General features: G+C 33.0%; 3 protein-coding genes across 5 annotated transcripts in view; 2 read left to right on the forward strand and 1 right to left on the reverse strand.

Moving 5' to 3' along the window:
• Window positions 1-814, reverse strand: part of LOC129915984 (guanosine-3',5'-bis(diphosphate) 3'-pyrophosphohydrolase MESH1) — a 19,768-nt gene extending 18,954 nt beyond the window's left edge. The window contains exon 1 of the mRNA XM_055995735.1: window positions 767-814. The gene's annotated coding sequence lies outside the window, so the exon portion shown is untranslated. The remainder of the gene's footprint in view (window positions 1-766) is intronic.
• The window catches only part of LOC129915980 (pyruvate kinase-like), a 21,259-nt gene extending 11,969 nt beyond the window's left edge, over window positions 1-9,290 (forward strand). For both annotated transcript variants that reach the window (XM_055995727.1, XM_055995726.1), the window contains exons 2-4: window positions 7,212-8,604; window positions 8,666-8,822; window positions 9,009-9,290. In XM_055995727.1, the coding sequence (XP_055851702.1) occupies window positions 7,212-8,604; window positions 8,666-8,822; window positions 9,009-9,021 (1,563 nt within the window). In that variant the 3' untranslated portion in view covers window positions 9,022-9,290. The remainder of the gene's footprint in view (window positions 1-7,211; window positions 8,605-8,665; window positions 8,823-9,008) is intronic.
• Window positions 9,291-11,423: 2,133 nt separating this feature from the next.
• On the forward strand, window positions 11,424-17,785 carry LOC129915983 (protein suppressor of variegation 3-7-like). 2 transcript variants are annotated; one of them, XM_055995730.1, is made up of 3 exons: window positions 11,424-11,598; window positions 11,658-12,065; window positions 17,072-17,785. In XM_055995730.1, exons 1-3 carry the CDS (start codon window positions 11,564-11,566, stop codon window positions 17,637-17,639), a joined length of 1,011 nt encoding a protein of 336 aa, XP_055851705.1. In that variant the 5' UTR covers window positions 11,424-11,563; the 3' UTR covers window positions 17,640-17,785. The 2 variants fall into 2 exon arrangements, with proteins under 2 accessions (XP_055851705.1, XP_055851706.1); XM_055995731.1 differs by having other exon boundaries at window positions 11,688-12,065.
• Window positions 17,786-17,862: the final 77 nt, after the last annotated feature.

The raw sequence follows: 17,862 nt of genomic DNA on the forward strand, positions 1-17,862 counted from the left end.
TTTTTGAAAAAATTAAAGGATCACGTTTTTTGCTTTTTTTTTTAAATGACTTTTTTTTTAAATTTAATTAAAAGGAGATCAATAGAATCAAGGAATACAGCTGCGGAAACGCGTTAAAAATGATTAGGCGATGGTTTCTTGAATTTCCTTAACTTGTTTAAAAAAAAAAATTAAAAAAAAAAAAAAAATTAAAAAAAAAAATTTTTTTGTAAAAATTTTTTTTAAAACTAGTTAAGGGCAAACAAATTTTTTTACAGGAAATATATATTACATACAATTTTAAATACCTATACAAAATTGAAAAATAGAAAAAAGAGATTTTGTAACAAAAAATGTATACATTTCATTAAGTTTTAAATAAAATTGTTAATCTTAAGAGCAAAAACTTTAGAAAATCCACGTTGCTTGGCAAACTAAATATGTGCTTCACTTGAGAAAAAAAAGTTAACAATAATCTTAAATTGTTTAATTTTTTTTTCTTGCCAAAAAAACAAATATTTTTTCTTTCGTAATTTTGCAAAAAGTGGCCAATTTAGTTAAGACCATGCTTCGACTCATCTCAATGCAATTATGGAAATCGAGTGGAAACAGGCCAATTTCAATTACTTTTTTGTTCGATTGTTATAAATAAAGCAAAGAGATGGTTTTTCGGATTTTAGTATTACCGAGACATTTTCATTTGGCTCCCGCGGGGCCCCACCAAGCGCGGGGCCGTGTGCGGGGGCACACTCCGCACACCCCTTCCGCCGCCTCTGAAAGTACTTACCGGAGAGTCGTTCAGATGAAGACCTTGATTCATTATTATTTAGTGTGTATATCGTTCGTCTTCGTAAAGCTTAAAAGTTTGGGTTAAACATGCATAACCTACTGAAATGACGTCACGAGACAGATGATAACAAGTGTTTTATAGTTGATCAAGATGTATTCCCTGATGTGGCGTCTGATTTATTAATTTTTGCAATTTGTTTTATAATTTAATTGAATGAGATTAAATTTTATTAGACAAAGCAAAGCAAATTAAATGTTTAGATATTTTTATTAACTTATGAGGCTAATGAATAGGTATTTGAGAAAATCAAAAACTAGCTAATATGTAATTCAATTATCGCGTTCCATGTGTGAACAATGCATTTATTAAAAAGAACAATAGCTCCCTTAAAAATGTAGTTATGGTATATTGAAATTTTAAGAAAAATAAACATTTTACTATATTTCGTTGTTTTGAGCTTTAAACAATACAATTGCAATACACGATCGAATAACGTAATTTGTTAATACTCGAAAATGCGTCATTCGATTTGAAATTTTAAACTAAAATATTCATAATCGTGTTAGAATATTATTTAATTTTTTAAATTTAAACAATCTGTTATGAAAAAATATGTATGAGTCGTAATTCTATGTTAGATATAGGGTGTAATGAAAACAAAATGCATCAGTTTTGCAGATTTTTATTGAATATTTGTATCTTTTCGCCTTGAAACAAATATGTAGCTCTACATCTTTTCAAAATTTAAATGATAATTTTTGTTACATACTTAACACCTTTAAACGCGTCGTTTTATAAAAGCCTTGTGTTTCATAACTTTTTTGTTCAAAAATCCAGAATCTGATTTCGCATTTTAAAGAAGAGTTTTCTTTGTTAACAAGACTTTTCGATCCAAAATTATGTTTCCCATAAAAGACACGAATTAAACTTAAAAGAGATGAAAATATGTTTATATGGACCTGGATGGTTTTAAAATAAATATACCTTAAAAGAGAATAATTGGCTTTAAAATTTACAAATATTTGTGATTAAGAACAAAATCTAGATTTTATAAATTAGAAAGTGGGTGGTTAAATTTAAATGGCAATTCGTTGATTTTCGTCATGGTTACCGCTGAGGTGAGAAATGACGACGTACCTCTGTCATTTTTTTGACTTGACTTTAATTGGCCTAAGACACCGAACAATTCTTAATCGAGAGACCTTCGGATGATTTCTAACGCCAATCCGTTGAACTACGCAAGTGAAGCATCAAAGTGGGAAAAGTGTATTCCTAATCAAGATCTTGGCAATCATCGGTGAGGAAGTTGGTTTGTTTTTAAGTTCAACTATTCCACTAATTTTGTTTTTTTTTTTTTCATTAAAGCAGATAGACCGAGAGCCGGGAGCAGATTTCTTGCGTGAGAAGTAACCGATTCATATGAATGTCAGAGGTAGCGTGGGTCATGGTGATGACGAATACCTTAGTCTGCCTGCATTTATTTGGGCCGTTGTCGAGAAAAAGCGCATCAAAAGTACCATTTTTCTGAAAATCGATTTAGTGAGGGTAACCACTTAAAATTTATTGATAACCAACGCCACATACTCACTGATAACAAATATACCAATGGCAGACATTTTAAGTGTGGCCAAAGCCCCGGCAGACTGTCCCGAAAATGCGTTTTTTTTTGGCGTTTTTAGACTTTGGGGTAACCACCTAAAATTAATCGCATCCTGTAGCGGTGGACTCCCTGATAACAAAAATACCCATGGCAGACATTTTGAGTGTGGCCAAACCCTCGGCAGACGGTTTTGAAAATGCAGTTTTTCTGAAAATTGATTTATTTAGGGTAACCACTTGAAATTAGTCGCAGCCTGTAGCGGTGGACTCCCTGATAACAAAAATATCCATGGCAGACATTTTGAGTGTGGCCAAACCCTCGGCAGACGGTTTTGAAAATGCAGTTTTTCTGAAAATTGATTTATTTAGGGTAACCACTTAAAACTAGTCGCATCCTGTAGCGGTGGACTCCCTGATGACAAAAATACCCATGGCAGACATTTTGAGTGTGGCCAAACCCCCGGCAGACGCTCCCGAAAATGCAGTTTTTCTGAAAATTTATTTATTTTACTTTTTCACATAACTCGCGTATTATTGGACCTAGCAGAAACAATTGTATAGCAATCTTAAAGATAATTGAATTTCCTACAGAATATGTTAAATAAGTTTTTTCGATTAAACCTTCGGTTTAAGAGTTAGGGTGGTTTTTTTGAAGCAAGTCAAAGGGTGATTTTCTTATTTTCGTCATATCTCTTTTATTTGAGCTTTTTTAAAAATTAATTTGAAGTAAAAGTTGTAGATCTTTTTATTAACTTCATTTATTACATTAACGGTTTTTCGATTTGACAGACCGTTTTCGATCTGTAGGAAAAAAACTTCAAAAAGTTTGCAATTTTTTATATAGGAAAAAGGTTCTACATAGTACAGGGTAATTTGCAATAAATGTAACAAAAAACCTAGGCGTGTAGGTTGCACTCAGGCAAGAAAAAAATTGTATAGTTTTAGGCTGGGAGGGGTAAAAAGATTACAATTTTTTATATAGGAAAAAGCTATATAAAAAAATGCAAACTTTTTGAAGTTTTTTTCCTACAGATCGAAAACGGTCTGTCAAATCGAAAAACCGTTAATGTAATAAATGAAGGTAATAAAAAGATCTACAACTTTTACTTCAAATTAATTTTTAAAAAAGCTCAAATAAAAGAGATATGACGAAAATAAGAAAATCACCCTTTGACTTGCTTCAAAAAAACCACCCTAACTCTTAAACCGAAGGTTTAATCGAAAAAACTTATATAACATATTCTGTAGGAAATTCAATTATCTTTAAGATTGCTATACAATTGTTTCTGCTAGGTCCAATAATACGCGAGTTATGTGAAAAAGTAAAATAAATAAATTTTCAGACAAACTGCATTTTCGGGAGCGTCTGCCGGGGGTTTGGCCACACTCAAAATGTCTGCCATGGGTATTTTTGTCATCAGGGAGTCCACCGCTACAGGATGCGACTAGTTTTAAGTGGTTACCCTAAATAAATCAATTTTCAGAAAAACTGCATTTTCAAAACCGTCTGCCGAGGGTTTGGCCACACTCAAAATGTCTGCCATGGGTATTTTTGTTATCAGGGAGTCCACCGCTACAGGCTGCGACTAATTTCAAGTGGTTACCCTAAATAAATCAATTTTCAGAAAAACTGCATTTTCAAAACCGTCTGCCGAGGGTTTGGCCACACTCAAAATGTCTGCCATGGGTATTTTTGTTATCAGGGAGTCCACCGCTACAGGATGCGATTAATTTTAGGTGGTTACCCCAAAGTCTAAAAACGCCAAAAAAAACGCATTTTCGGGACAGTCTGCCGGGGCTTTGGCCACACTTAAAATGTCTGCCATTGGTATATTTGTTATCAGTGAGTATGTGGCGTTGGTTATCAATAAATTTTAAGTGGTTACCCTCACTAAATCGATTTTCAGAAAAATGGTACTTTTGATGCGCTTTTTCTCGACAACGGCCCAAATAAATGCAGGCAGACTAAGGTATTCGTCATCACCATGACCCACGCTACCTCTGACATTCATATGAATCGGTTACCTCTCACGCAAGAAATCTGCTCCTGGCTCTTAGACTAAGAGTACATCAGCGAGTTTTTGGCACCAATGACATTAAATAAACTTCCCGAAATCCCTCAAACACGCTGCTTGAAGGCACGGGTTAGAAGAGACTTGAAACTTGAGGAATATTTTTTTTAAATTTATTTCCAACCATAATGAGCCTCAGGGAGCATACAAACTCCAAATCCATAAAAATAAGAACCGCCCTAATGTAATATCCAAACCAGCAGGTGTTTCTGAGCTACTTTGCATCGAGTTAAAATTTTCTAAACTTTCCGTATTCTTCTATGCATATATGTATTTATTTTTCTTCTTTATTGGCAAACGTCCCAGAAACGCACCAGACAGAAACTGGGTTCATTCATACTTTTCTCATCTCAATTATTGTGCTAACTCGGTTTCAATTCCAGTGTGTCATTACCAGATAAATATATGGCTTCCATGTTCTTTCAATAGCTTACATACAATAATGCAAAGATATAGACAAACAATAAAATAATTGTTGCAGGAATAATAAGAACATGATAAAGTTGTTCTGTTCTTTCTTTTTTTGTAGCAACCATTTGTGCAGTGACGATTGAACTTTTTTTTGTATTGTAGTCTATGTGAGAATCTGGTCACTTCGGGGATTTTTATTCAAGGTTGCGATTAAGTGAGATAATCGCTACACACAATAATTATAGTTACATACTTTTTTTCGATAAAATAAATGGCAAAATATTTAGTTAATATGTATTTGTGTACATGTGTACTCAACCAGTTTACTTGTTCCTATATCCATCTTCTGATATAGAGAAATTAGTGCAGGCGGGCTCTTCTCTGCCCTTGGCATTGAAAAAATTACAAATTTGTTTGCATTGGAGAGTGCATTGCGTCAGCGATTAGTAGTTTTATGATTTTATTTATAGGTTTAGTCCAAGGTATATGGCAAGACTTCTAGGCGTATAATATTTTGGGTTAAGTACGTAAATAGATTAAAGCATATTTGCTAAACACATGGGATTAAACAAAAATAATATTTGACAATTTCCTTTGGATTAGAAGATCTTAACCTTTCTTAAGAATAATTAAAGTGATGAAGTTGATTAAATGGGGACACGATTATTCTTATCGGTTAATGACAACGTTTATAATTTACTATCTTCAGCTGTTATAGTAAAAATATTTTGGCATAAGATTTCAAAGAAGATTAATATGTACTTGATTCAAGGACAATTAATTGAAAAAACCCAACTGAAATAAAATTTTATCGCTGAAATCAGTTTAAATTTTTGAGATTAAAATTTGTTCAAAATAATGAAGCGTAGTTTTTAATTCTCAGTCGGTTTGTTTCTTAATTACCAAAAATTGTTTCTAGTTTTAAGGAAGATCGAGTTTTAACCTTAAATTAATTACATACTTAATTGGAAGTTGTCTTTTGTTGAGAAAAAGCATTAACTCAAACACTTACATCGAGTTTATCGTATAAAAATTCCCAGCTATACTTTTCCAAGAACCTTGTAACAAAATTAAGGCGTGGCTGTCAAAAACTTTATAATCAAAGAAGTGGTGATATACCTTATATTTTATCAAAAATAAATTGCGAACAAATCTGAGAAGAATTTCTTCCGAATGGATAGAAGTTTTGATGCAATTTTGCACGCAACTGGACCTTTGGTTCCTTATTTGACTATGTTTTCGTTAACGCCTTGTTTTATCTAACCCTCTGTCGGCACACGGGTGCGAATTTGGCAGGACAAAAATAAAAAAAATTACGATTTTTCAAGAAAGTGGCCACAAAAAAGTCTCTTTATAAGGGTGAACATTTTTTTTTTTCGGAATTGTGAATACAATATTCGAATTCCTCGGAATATTCTACATCAATTTCATACTTGATTCTCTATAAAATATTATGACCGAAAAAAGTTCTAGCGACATGAAAAAGTATAAACCAAATTCGCACCCGTGTGCCTATCACGTCACAAAAAAGAGGTGTGCCTACCTACAGAGAGCTAAACACATGTCCGCTTTGATTTTTTTATGCGAGTTTCTGTTCTTGGTGTTCAAGTTATGACATTCCTTACAGTGTGGTTTGTGAGTATCGAAAATGTTTTTGAATCTCCAAATAAATACTCTCTTTCAAAATTAGTCTTTTTATAATTCATGATATTTAGTAGCTTGTTGAAAAGGTTACACTTGAATTGAATTTAATTTTGTTTCTAATCTAGACAAAAATCAGACAAAAAGCCATAACTTCCTTCAAAGACATAGTCATACTCTAATGGCAGAAAATATTTGAAATCCACAAACATTAGTGACTAAAAGTGCGTGCTACCATCGAGGTAGCTTTGAGGCTTTCACCAAAAATCCTCTTCTGCTTATCTTAGCTGTCTTCAGTTGCCCACAAATACAAAATCTCTTCCAACTAGTGCGTAGGTATCAATACGATAGCGGCCATATCTTTAGCTTTATGAACAGGGATTCAGATTTGAGATTTCATTAGAAATGTGGTATGATTCTTCTTGTTTCTGTCATACAATGTCTCATGATAGCAAATAATTTAGAAAGTCTAGAGTGCGCTGCGCTAAAAATGCTTGTCTGTAGATCTGAATGATCTGCCTTTCATCCTCATCACGCTAGTGTTGGTCCTACATCTTTTTTATTCTTCCATGAATATTGACTTAATACATGGTGTTTGACGATTTTTTTTTTCAATCAATTTTGCTAGCCTAAATTGTAACGCGCTTTTTATTGTTTTGTGTTGAAACTCAGTTGACTTTTCAATTTAACTAACTGAATTTACTTTTTTTTTCTTCTAGATGACTGAAGTCCCACAAATGATGGCCGCTGAAGCTGAAACCCAACTCGAGCATATGTGCCGCTTGGACTTTAGTTCACCCGCACCACAAGTACGCTTGTCTGGTATCATCTGTACCATTGGACCCGCCTCTCGCAGCGTAGAAATGCTCGAGAAGTTGATGGATACTGGCATGAATATTGCCCGTATGAATTTCTCACATGGATCTCACGAATACCATGCCGAGACCATTGCTAATGTCCGTCAAGCTGGCAAGAACTACTCAGCCAAGCTGGGCTACACTTATCCAATTGCTGTAGCATTGGACACCAAGGGACCTGAAATCCGTACCGGTTTGATTGAGGGCAGTGGATCCGGTGAAGTTGAATTGAAGAAGAACGAGACCATCAAGTTGTCGACCAACAAAGACTTCTTGGAGAAGGGCAACAAGGACTGCATCTTTGTTGATTATGCCAACATTGTGAATGTTGTCAAGCCAGGCAACCGTGTCTTTGTTGATGATGGTTTGATTTCTTTGATTGTCAGTGAAGTTCAAAAAGATGCTTTGGTCTGCAAGATCGAAAACGGCGGTGCCTTGGGCTCCCGCAAGGGTGTCAATTTACCCGGTGTACCTGTTGACTTGCCAGCTGTCTCTGAGAAGGACAAGTCTGACTTGAAGTTCGGTGTTGAACAAGAAGTCGACATGATCTTTGCTTCTTTCATTCGTAATGCTGCCGCTTTGACCGAAATCCGTGGTGTTTTGGGAGAGAAGGGCAAAAATATCAAAATCATTTCCAAGATCGAGAACCAACAGGGTATGCAGAATTTGGATTCGATCATTGAAGCCTCCGATGGTATTATGGTTGCTCGTGGTGATTTGGGTATTGAAATTCCACCAGAGAAGGTATTCATTGCCCAGAAGGCGATGATTGCTCGTTGCAACAAAGCTGGCAAACCAGTTATCTGTGCCACACAGATGTTGGAGTCTATGGTTAAGAAGCCACGTCCAACTCGTGCTGAAATCTCTGATGTTGCCAACGCTGTCTTGGATGGTGCTGATTGTGTCATGTTGTCTGGAGAGACCGCCAAGGGTGAATATCCATTGGAATGTGTGTTGACCATGGCCAAGACATGCAAGGAAGCTGAAGCTGCCTTGTGGCACAAGAATATGTTCTCCGATTTGGTATCGAAGAACCCACAAACAACTGATGCTGCCCATGCCGTAGCTATAGCAGCTGTTGAAGCCGCTTCAAAGAGCACAGCTTCGGCTATCATTGTCATCACAACAAGTGGCCGATCTGCTCACTACCTGAGCAAATACAAGCCAAGATGCCCAATCATTGCTGTGACCAGGTATGGACAAATTGCCAGACAAGCTCATTTGTACCGTGGTATTCTTCCATTAGTTTACGCAGGTTTCTTTAAAATATAATTAGAGTAAACTTTATTTTTGACTAAATGAATTTTATATTTTAGAACCCGCTGTCGGTGATTGGTTGAAGGATGTGGACACCCGTGTTCAATTTGGTATCCAAGTTGGCAAGAAGAATGGTTTCATCAAGTCTGGAAGCTCTGTTGTCATTGTCACCGGCTGGAAGCAAGGATCCGGTTTCACAAACACCATGCGCATTATGTATGCATATTTTGAAGAACAAGATTCTGTTGATAAAATTGAATGTATTTTGAGAGAATGACAAGAGACTGATTGTTTATAATTGAATGATGAATGATTGATTGAATGATATAATAATTTATTAATAACCATAGAAGAATACTTTCTTATTAAGTTTATTTTTTTTATTTTCTTTCTCTTTTTCAGTACTGTTGAATAAAAAAATCCAACAACAAATACCTCCAAGAAAGTGCCCCAAAACAACAACAACCCAGCGCACATTAACCATCTGCAAAACGAATATTAAACATTTATAATTTTAAAGTTAGAACTCAGAGGAAAAAAAATTATTATAAAAAAAAACACAAAATATGTAACTCAAAAGTATGTATCTTCATCTTGATGTCGTCACACTCACATGAAGATCCTTTTGATAAGGATCTCAATGTAAAATCTTTGCATTGGTTTATGTTTAAAGAAAAATTTATTTATAAAAAATTTATAATAACCAAATTAAATTAAAAAACACAAAAGTTTTAAAGAAAACTATAATATAATTTAAGTGTTCTTTTAGAAACTGTTGATAGAAATATACAAAACGAATAATAAAACCATTGAATGTTATAAATCAACAAAAAAAATGTATTTGTATTTTCTTTAACTCTTCATTTAATTTTGGTAAATTCTTATTGTCGAATCGAAAATTTTAACATGTCCTGGTTTTGAAGGCCCCAAAAAAGAAGTCTCAGTGCGCTCACACCCAAAAAGGTATACCGATATAAGATATATGAGTGGAACGTTTTCATAAGGATTCGGAGCATTTTTTTCTGGTAAAAAATAGATTGAACGCATACAAAAAAAACAATCAGAATCCGTTCGTAATGGGAAATTTCTTGCAAATTGTAATTATGAAAAAAATTTGAAATTGTTTGTTTTGTAATCCGTAGAACATTTATGCAAATCGTGAAAACGCCGATTGTTTTTGAAACTGATATCTATCTACCTAAAAAGTTTGTTTAAGATTACCAGTTAAAAAATCGATTATAAAATATGTATATACTTTTGCTCATTGGAAATATTTTTGTTCGCCCGGAATTTTCAAGGCTATAACTAGTTTCACCCGAAAGGACTCAACATTTTCTACTAGACTAGTTTCTTGTTCGCCACCAAATTTTAAGTGAGAAAAATGCCACTTTTTTGCAAAAGTATATAAGTGAAAAGTTTTTTATCTCGCTAGAGCAATTATTTTGTAAAAAAAGCCCTATCGGGAGTTTCACGTGAACGACACCCCTATTACGAATGTCAATTGTCAACTATCCATTGATAGTTGATAAAAAATAAAGTTCGATCTCTTATTATCTTATTTTGCAAAAAAAAATTAAAACAAAGAATGAAGCCAGTCGTTATTATTTGAAATGTAATTAAAAAATTCCATTAAAAAAAGGACCAGTTTGCCCCAAAATTAGATTTTAAAAGACCAAATCTCAGTATTTATCAATTGATAGGTTGACAATCGTAATAGGGGTGCAAGATTCCATCCGGAAAAAATTAATTTCACTTTTCCCCTATTTAGAGTTCCGGATGAAAAGTTGTTCACGCCCGGAAATCTCTCGGTATTTTCAACTTTTTTTCAGGTAATATGCGAGGTAGTCGACAGCCTTCCTCTCACTTAAATTTTGGTGCCGAACTAGAAACTAGTTTTGCGGAAAATGTAAATTCCCTTCGGGTGAAACTCACGATACCTTTGAAAATTCCGGGTGAAAAACTTTTGTACTTTTTGAGCTAATGTAGTGAAGCCTTTATTCGAAATACAGGGTGTTTTCCGAACGTGAAAAAGGGGAAAAGTGAAATTCAATTTTTTCTGCTGAAATCTAGTTCACCTGAAATTCATATTGATCATGATTTTTTTCCTCAGACTGATCCCTAAGAAGAAAAAAAAAAAAATCCGTCGGAGGGGAAATTTGTCCGATCTCATACGAATCCTTCATACGATGTCATACGAATCCTTCATACGATCTCATACGAACCCTTCGAACCGGAGGGTACATGCGGTAGCGGTGCGGGTACTTGTATGGAAAAAATTTCAAACTGACACATCAATGTTCAGATGTGGAATTTTTTAAATACAAATATCGTTACCGCTACCCGTATCGCTACCGCATACCCTCCGGTGTGGCCAAGCCTTTACGCTACAAGCTACAGCCACAGCTATAGCATTGTATTCAGGGTTTTCAACAACTCTGTTCAGTTAAGGCTTGACCATAACGGGAATGGGTATTTAATTGTATGAAATAAATTCAAATTTCGAATTTTTCTTTTTATATGAAAGAAATAGAAAGTGGAAAAGAAAAACTCAGATAATTTATTTCCTCAAAATAGGGCTTTTAAGCAAACAGCAATTCTAAAATTCGATATTTATTACGGTCCAGGTGTCTAATTTTATTTATGGAGATCAGAACTTAATCAATTTTACTAATTTTTAAATAAATTAATTTACAGAACTAGTATAATGTTGGCCCAAGAAACTGAGCACGATATTTAACTAATTTCTAACAATTTGTCTAGCTCAATTGTAAGAAAACCACTCCGCTTGACAAATGTCAAAATTTCCCATTTTGACAAGTACACTCTTTGACCAAATCAAAAAAGACGCCAGTGTAATAATATTTTTTTCGTAAAAAACACAAAATTTATATTAAATTTTCTGCTTTAAAAAAAAAGTAAACAAAATTACCCAAACACTCCATTTATCCATTAAAAAAATGAGCTTTTCTGGTGAATCGTCTGATTCCGAATGGTAAATTAATTTTCACCCCCCAAATTTGAGTTTAATATAGTTTTAATTGTATTACCAAGTCCTCCATACGACACTTCGTCGGATTCTAGGAAAGCTACAAAAATAAAAACCGAGCAAATTATAAAAAGCGAGAAAAAATACTACCAACAGCGTTTCGTTGAAGGTTGGTTAGAACGATTTAAACCATGGCTATCGCGAGACACCATCGATCCGAATAAACCATTCTGTCGAGCTTGCAACTGCCGCTTAAATTGCAATAAGTGTCATCTGCAGAGGCACGAAAAAACAACCAAGCACAATTCCAATTTGGAGGCATACATGAGTGCCAATGGAATGGTTTCATTTAAACAGAATGTCGGTCAGAGGAAGGAACGTCGAAAGGTGATTAAAGGATCACCCGAAACAACAGTCGATGATGATTCCAAATTTGAAAGTGTCTTCATGGATATTGACTTTGAGGCTGGAAAGTAAGTTTGATTCTAGATTGCCTTTCAAAATTTCTTTTTATAATCCATATTTAGTTTTAAAGAACATTGTACATTACTCAAAAAAAACTAGCTTCCAGACTAAATATTTCACTGGCCAACAATTTTTTCCGGAAAGATTTATATCTAGTTTTATAGATTTGGATTCAGTAAGCTCAAAAATCATATTGGTTTATTTGTAGCAGCTAAAGTTTTTGAAATATTTAATTTTTCATATTTGGGGAATATTTATACTAATTTTTCAGTTTTCCTTATTTCGAGTGTGTATTAGAATTTTCCAGAAAAAATTTACATCAAACCTAATGTATTTAGGATCAGTAAACCTAAAAATCACATTAATTTATTTCTAAGAGCTCTATTTTTTTTTTAAATATTTAAGTTTTCCACATTTTGGGGGTACCTAATTTTGTTCTAATTTTAAAATCATGCTTATTTTTACTGTTTTTTTTTTTTATAATCTGCGCGCACTAAAGGGGTTTTGGGTACCCTTAATATGTATCAACACAGTGCGAGCGTTAGGAAAGGAGGGAGGGGTTTATAAGGAGAAACCGATGCACATTAGTTAACATTTTCCAGAAAATTTATTGTCGAACATAATGCATTTGGGTTTACTAAGCCTAAAAACCACACTAGTTACTTTATAGGAGCTCTAGTTTTTTAGATATTTTCATTTTTTACATTTTGAGGTGATTTCATACTATTTTTTTTTAGATTTTATTATTACAAGCGTTTTTAAAGATTTGCTGGAAAAATTTATTTCGAATGTATTGTATTTCCGTTCAGTAAATTAAGTAAGACATGATAAACAAAGGTTTGGAATATTTTTATGTGTTGGGCAGTGATTACGGGTCAAAATCATGGAGGTGGAAAATTTGGAGTTGGGTACGATTGACCGCATTTTAAAATCTCGTTTTTAAAATCTCACATCTTAAAATCTCGCATTATAAAATCTCTTGTATCGAAATCTCGCAATTACAAAATCTCGCTTAACGAAAGCTCGCAACATTAAAATCTCGCAAACTAAAATCTCGCAATTTAAAATCTCGCATTGAAATTAAATATTTATTAATTCGCGCGCGCGAATTAATAAATATTGAATTTCAATGCGAGATTATAAGTCTGTCTGATATTACATATCGACGGTTAAACTTCATAACCTCGTAAGTCGTTTTTGCAAGTTTTTCAGAAATCAAAAAACAAAATGTTGTGTTTCTTGTTTATGTATGGAATCTATCAATACGAGTGTTTGAATTTTGTCATTCCTGAAAAATGTTCAGAACAACATTGTTAAGCTGAATATACCAAAAGATAGCTCTGAATTCTGAATTGTTTGCATTGATAATATTTTTTCGAATTTTTAGACTTACGAGGTTATGAAGTTTAACCGTCGATATGCATAATCTACTTGGTTACTACTTTAAATTGTAATCATTGTATTATACCTATCAACAAAAAACATAACTGTTGATTCTAAGAGCGAGAAAAAGAAAGTTGTATTTTGCTACATCTAAAAAAATGCCGTTATTTACATTTTTAAGCAGTCAGTAAGTTGGCATTACTCTCTCTACAGCTGTAATATAAATTTATTGTCGAGAGTTTAGTTCTATGGAAAATTCAAGCTGCAGCAATTGAGATCCAATAGAAATGCTAAACGAAGGAATAAAACCGTTTCGCAATACATCTTTAAAAAATACATACATATAAAAAACCACTTCAAGTGTCAAAAATTGATTACTTGCGAAGCATAGCTCAAAACCTCTCGCTATCTTAAAATTATTGTTTTTGTATGGAATTCTGTATATCATCTTTACTTTTTGTTTGTTAACTATTGAAGTAATTTATTTTTCAATTTAATGACTTTCCTGGGAATTTATTGTGTTTTGTTTTTGTTATTTTTTGTTGTTTATTTATAAGAAAAAGATAGAAAAGGTAAAAGTTATGCATATTAGACTCCTATTTCATAGTGTTAAAGATCAACTGGATTAAGGATTAAAAGGACTTAATTCAATCGAATTTGTGGACTTTAACAATGCGAGATTTTTGTGGTGCGAGATTTTGTTATAGCGAGAATTTTATGCAGAAGCGAAATTTTTTCTAAAAATTCGAAATTTTGGTTTGCGGGATTTTGAAAATGCGAGATTTTCTTATGTAAGATTTTAAAAATGCGAAATTTTGTTTTGCTTGAAATTTAAAAAAATGCGAGATTTCGTTATAAGAGATTTTAGTTTGCGATCAATCGTACCGCTCCCGAAAATTTGAAGGCCAGGCATTTTTTTTTAAATCAAAATAACATTTATTTAAAGCTTTTTTTCTCATTTACCAATTAAAATAGTTGGCACGCATCTAAGAATATATTTGTTTCGGTTAGAAAAGTTACCATTTCCCGGACATGTCCATAGCTCAAAAACTGAAAATCAAATGTGATTTTACATAAAAGTTAATTATTTTTGAGTATTTCTTTTCTTAACACTACATATACATAATACTCTTTATTAATTGGTACATCTTTTACAAAAAAATTAAGTTTTGTTATTTTTTATACATTGATAAAAGTTGTCACAAGAAAAATGACGCATAATACCAACATTTATTAATGTATCAATATTTTAATCATGTAACGTACAAAAAAGTGCTGAAAGCAGTTTTTAATGTTTATATAGATTTATCATTCCACATCTTTTTTTATGGATAAATATATAAAATGTATGTTAGAAACTAATTTTAGTTTCATTTTTAAGTACCGTACATCAATTAGCCGTCATTCCGGGAACGCTTGTTTTGGGGTATATAGCTAGATTGAAATTTAAATTTGTTGGTGATATTATGATCAAAAATTGAGGCCACTACAATATAATCTCAAAAATATTTCGTTTTACTTTGTTACATAAAAAATAAAAATAAATTAAGGTCAAAACGTCATTTCCGGGAACGCTCTTAGAATCTGAATAAATAAGTTAGTCTTACACTCATAATTTTGCATTTTTGTTTGGTATTTTTACTCAGTATCCTATCTAAGTATGGCTGTAATAAACAATTTTATCAAAAAAATTACAACAAAAACAAAATAAAAAATTACCTATGGCCTAAGTGTTTCGGAGGTGCATAAAAGCATTTTTTTTTTGTAGAAATCGGTCTCTGCCCCAAGAAATAAAGTTATATTTGATTTATTTAAGATCTACTATCTTAGTATAATAATATATCATTCACATTGATACTATCTCTAGACCCTTAAAGTCGTTTTGAAGAGATCACCACCATTTCGAGGAACGTTTTTCTAGTATACTAACTTTTGGGGTTTTGCAGTGATTTGAAAAATATACTTTTTTGTGCTCTGCCCGTTCATGAGCCGACAAATTATGGCTAAAGCGAATATTTGAGCATGAAATTTGTATCATAAAACAAAGTAGATTTTTATAGAATTCGGTCATTGAAATTTCCCACCTCCATGATTTTGAACCTTATCAGCAGGGAATGGATTTTCCTAACTTAGCCTTTTTTTCTGTGTTATCATAAAAAAGTATAGACAAACACGATTTATGTCCCTCTGATTCCAAATATATGTTTTTAATTTTGCCTTTTTACCCATTAGTGCCTTTTTTTGCTTTTTTATTTGTTAGTACCTTTTTTTTTTTGCTGTTTTACTCATCAGTGTCTTTTTTGTCTATCTTTGGCAATTTGTTTGTTGGTATATTGCTTTTTTAAATCGAAAAAATTCTAAAATCTAAATTTCTATATGCCATATAACAGCTTAAAATTTCGGTCACTATTTCGCTTTAAAATTGCTCGAAACATTAGATAAAGAAAGTATAGGAGGATTGAGCAGGTGCTTTTCTTTTCTAAATTAAAATTCTTTTTTTCAAGCATTAAAATACATTTTTGAATTTCTTTCGACCTTTAAACTAAAATTTTTGAAAGCTTGCGAAAATCAGGGGTCGAACTACGGCTTATCTACGTTCGTTATTGCTCTCTCTATTTAATTAGAAGAAAATGATACAGACATAAAGCGTCAATACGTTAACGTACGTATGCCGTAGTTCGATCCTAGGTAGTTTTGGAGACTGTAAATGTACGTATTTACTTTTATTTTTAAATCTTTTAAGTGTTCCCCTTTTTAATGAATATCGAAGAAAATGACTTCAATCAGAGACTAAATAAATTCTGTAATTAATGGCGAAATCAACTCCAGACTTCCCAAAAACATTGATGTGAATAACTTCTATAATTTTAAATTGGGTCTCTACTTCTGCTTAAGTACAGAGGTCTTTCAGCGCATTTCAGTAGCTTCTTAAAAACTATAGCAGGAGGCTGTTTCCTAAAAACTTAAAAAAAGATATTGGTAGTTAAATACTTTCATTATTAAATATGAAGCTATTTTTTCTTTTTATTTAATAAATGCCTGTAACTGAGTAGGTACTTAGATCAGTAAAATTTTGCACGGAAAACAACAAAAAATTATATTATTAATAAATAAAAGTAATCGTTTGCTGTTGTTAACAGCATAAAATGTTTAGTCAGTTAAACACTGAGTACCAATAAAATACGGCTATTATCTAAAATTGACGCATCCGACTTGGCCACACTCAGTTGACGCATGGTCATATTCTAAACAAAGAAAGCGCTCCACCCCGCCATTTGTGCCAATCCAGTCCAATTTTAACAATTAAGCATCTTATTTATCGCTTTTCGATAAAAATTTAATCGACCTCTTATCAAAACTTTCTTTTGACATAACGACATTACGAATGTATAGGTACACAATTTTAACAACACTTAACCTCGAATCTGTCTGTGAAGTTCACAGACCTCTAACAGCTCATTACATACTTTTTATAATTATAATTATTAATATACCTATCTTCTATTATATCAAGCCGCAAGTCCTGGAAGCTAGCGCTTTAATAGTTTTTAATTATTATATAAATTTATTTATGTTATAATAATAATAATATAAATAAATAAATAAATAATCCAATTTATGTCTATTTCAGACGAGAAAAAGAAGATGAAAAAATCCCCCAGGAGACCCTGCATGATTTTCAGTTCATTCAAACCGAGAACGAAGGTGAAATCCAACAAATCGCTGCCGATGAAATGCCCAACCTGTACGACACGAATGTGGTTCATTCTACAGCCCAAAAAGAAAAGCCTACCTCAACAAGGAAAAACGATGACAGTGGAAGTGGGAAGAAGGATCGCAAGAAGCTGCTCCTCCAAATCCAAAAGGACAAAAACGAATTAATGTCTTCGTTCAATGAGCTTTTCTCTAACGTTTCCGTCGAAAAGAAAGAACGCAATCATGTGGATCTGTTTTTTGACAGTGTGAGCTCGAGTGTTAAAGCACTGACGCCGAAGCTTGTTGCCGAGGCCAAGATGAGGGTTTCCCAGTTGGTTTGTGAGTTGGAGCTGCGTGCTATTACAGAGAACGAGTCAATGAATGCATCTGGTGGACCATCTTCGACAGTGTTGTTGGCTGTGCCGCCTGGCAATGCATACATAATCAACCAAAATCAAGTTGGATCCAGTCAGAATGATCATTCTTACGAAACGACGGGCTGAAAAAAACCCTTCGAATTTAAATAGTTTTTAAAAAGAAATTTAAATTTTATCAGTGTAGACCTAGACAGTCGATTCTTTAAACAAAAAAATAGATAAACTTAAAAAAAAACAAACAATTTATTAAATTTCATTGAGAGATAAGTTGATATTTTGCTTCTATAAATTTTTCAATTGACACTTTTAATTTACGTTAAACTAGAAAATGTATCATAACAAAAGTGGA

The sequence above is a fragment of the Episyrphus balteatus genome, chromosome 3 (genome assembly GCF_945859705.1).
Source record: "Episyrphus balteatus chromosome 3, idEpiBalt1.1, whole genome shotgun sequence".
NCBI lineage: Eukaryota > Metazoa > Arthropoda > Insecta > Diptera > Syrphidae > Episyrphus > Episyrphus balteatus.

What these genes read in the sequence shown, in the direction of transcription:
- LOC129915983 (XM_055995730.1), top strand. Translation starts at nt 11,564, where the DNA reads ATGAGCTTTTCTGGTGAATCGTCTGATTCCGAATG. An exon ending in GAATCGTCTGATTCCGAATG is followed by an intron (nt 11,599 to 11,657) that starts GTAAATTAATTT and finishes TGTATTACCAAG; the next exon opens with TCCTCCATACGACACTTCGT. An exon ending in ATTGACTTTGAGGCTGGAAA is followed by an intron (nt 12,066 to 17,071) that starts GTAAGTTTGATT and finishes TGTCTATTTCAG; the next exon opens with ACGAGAAAAAGAAGATGAAA.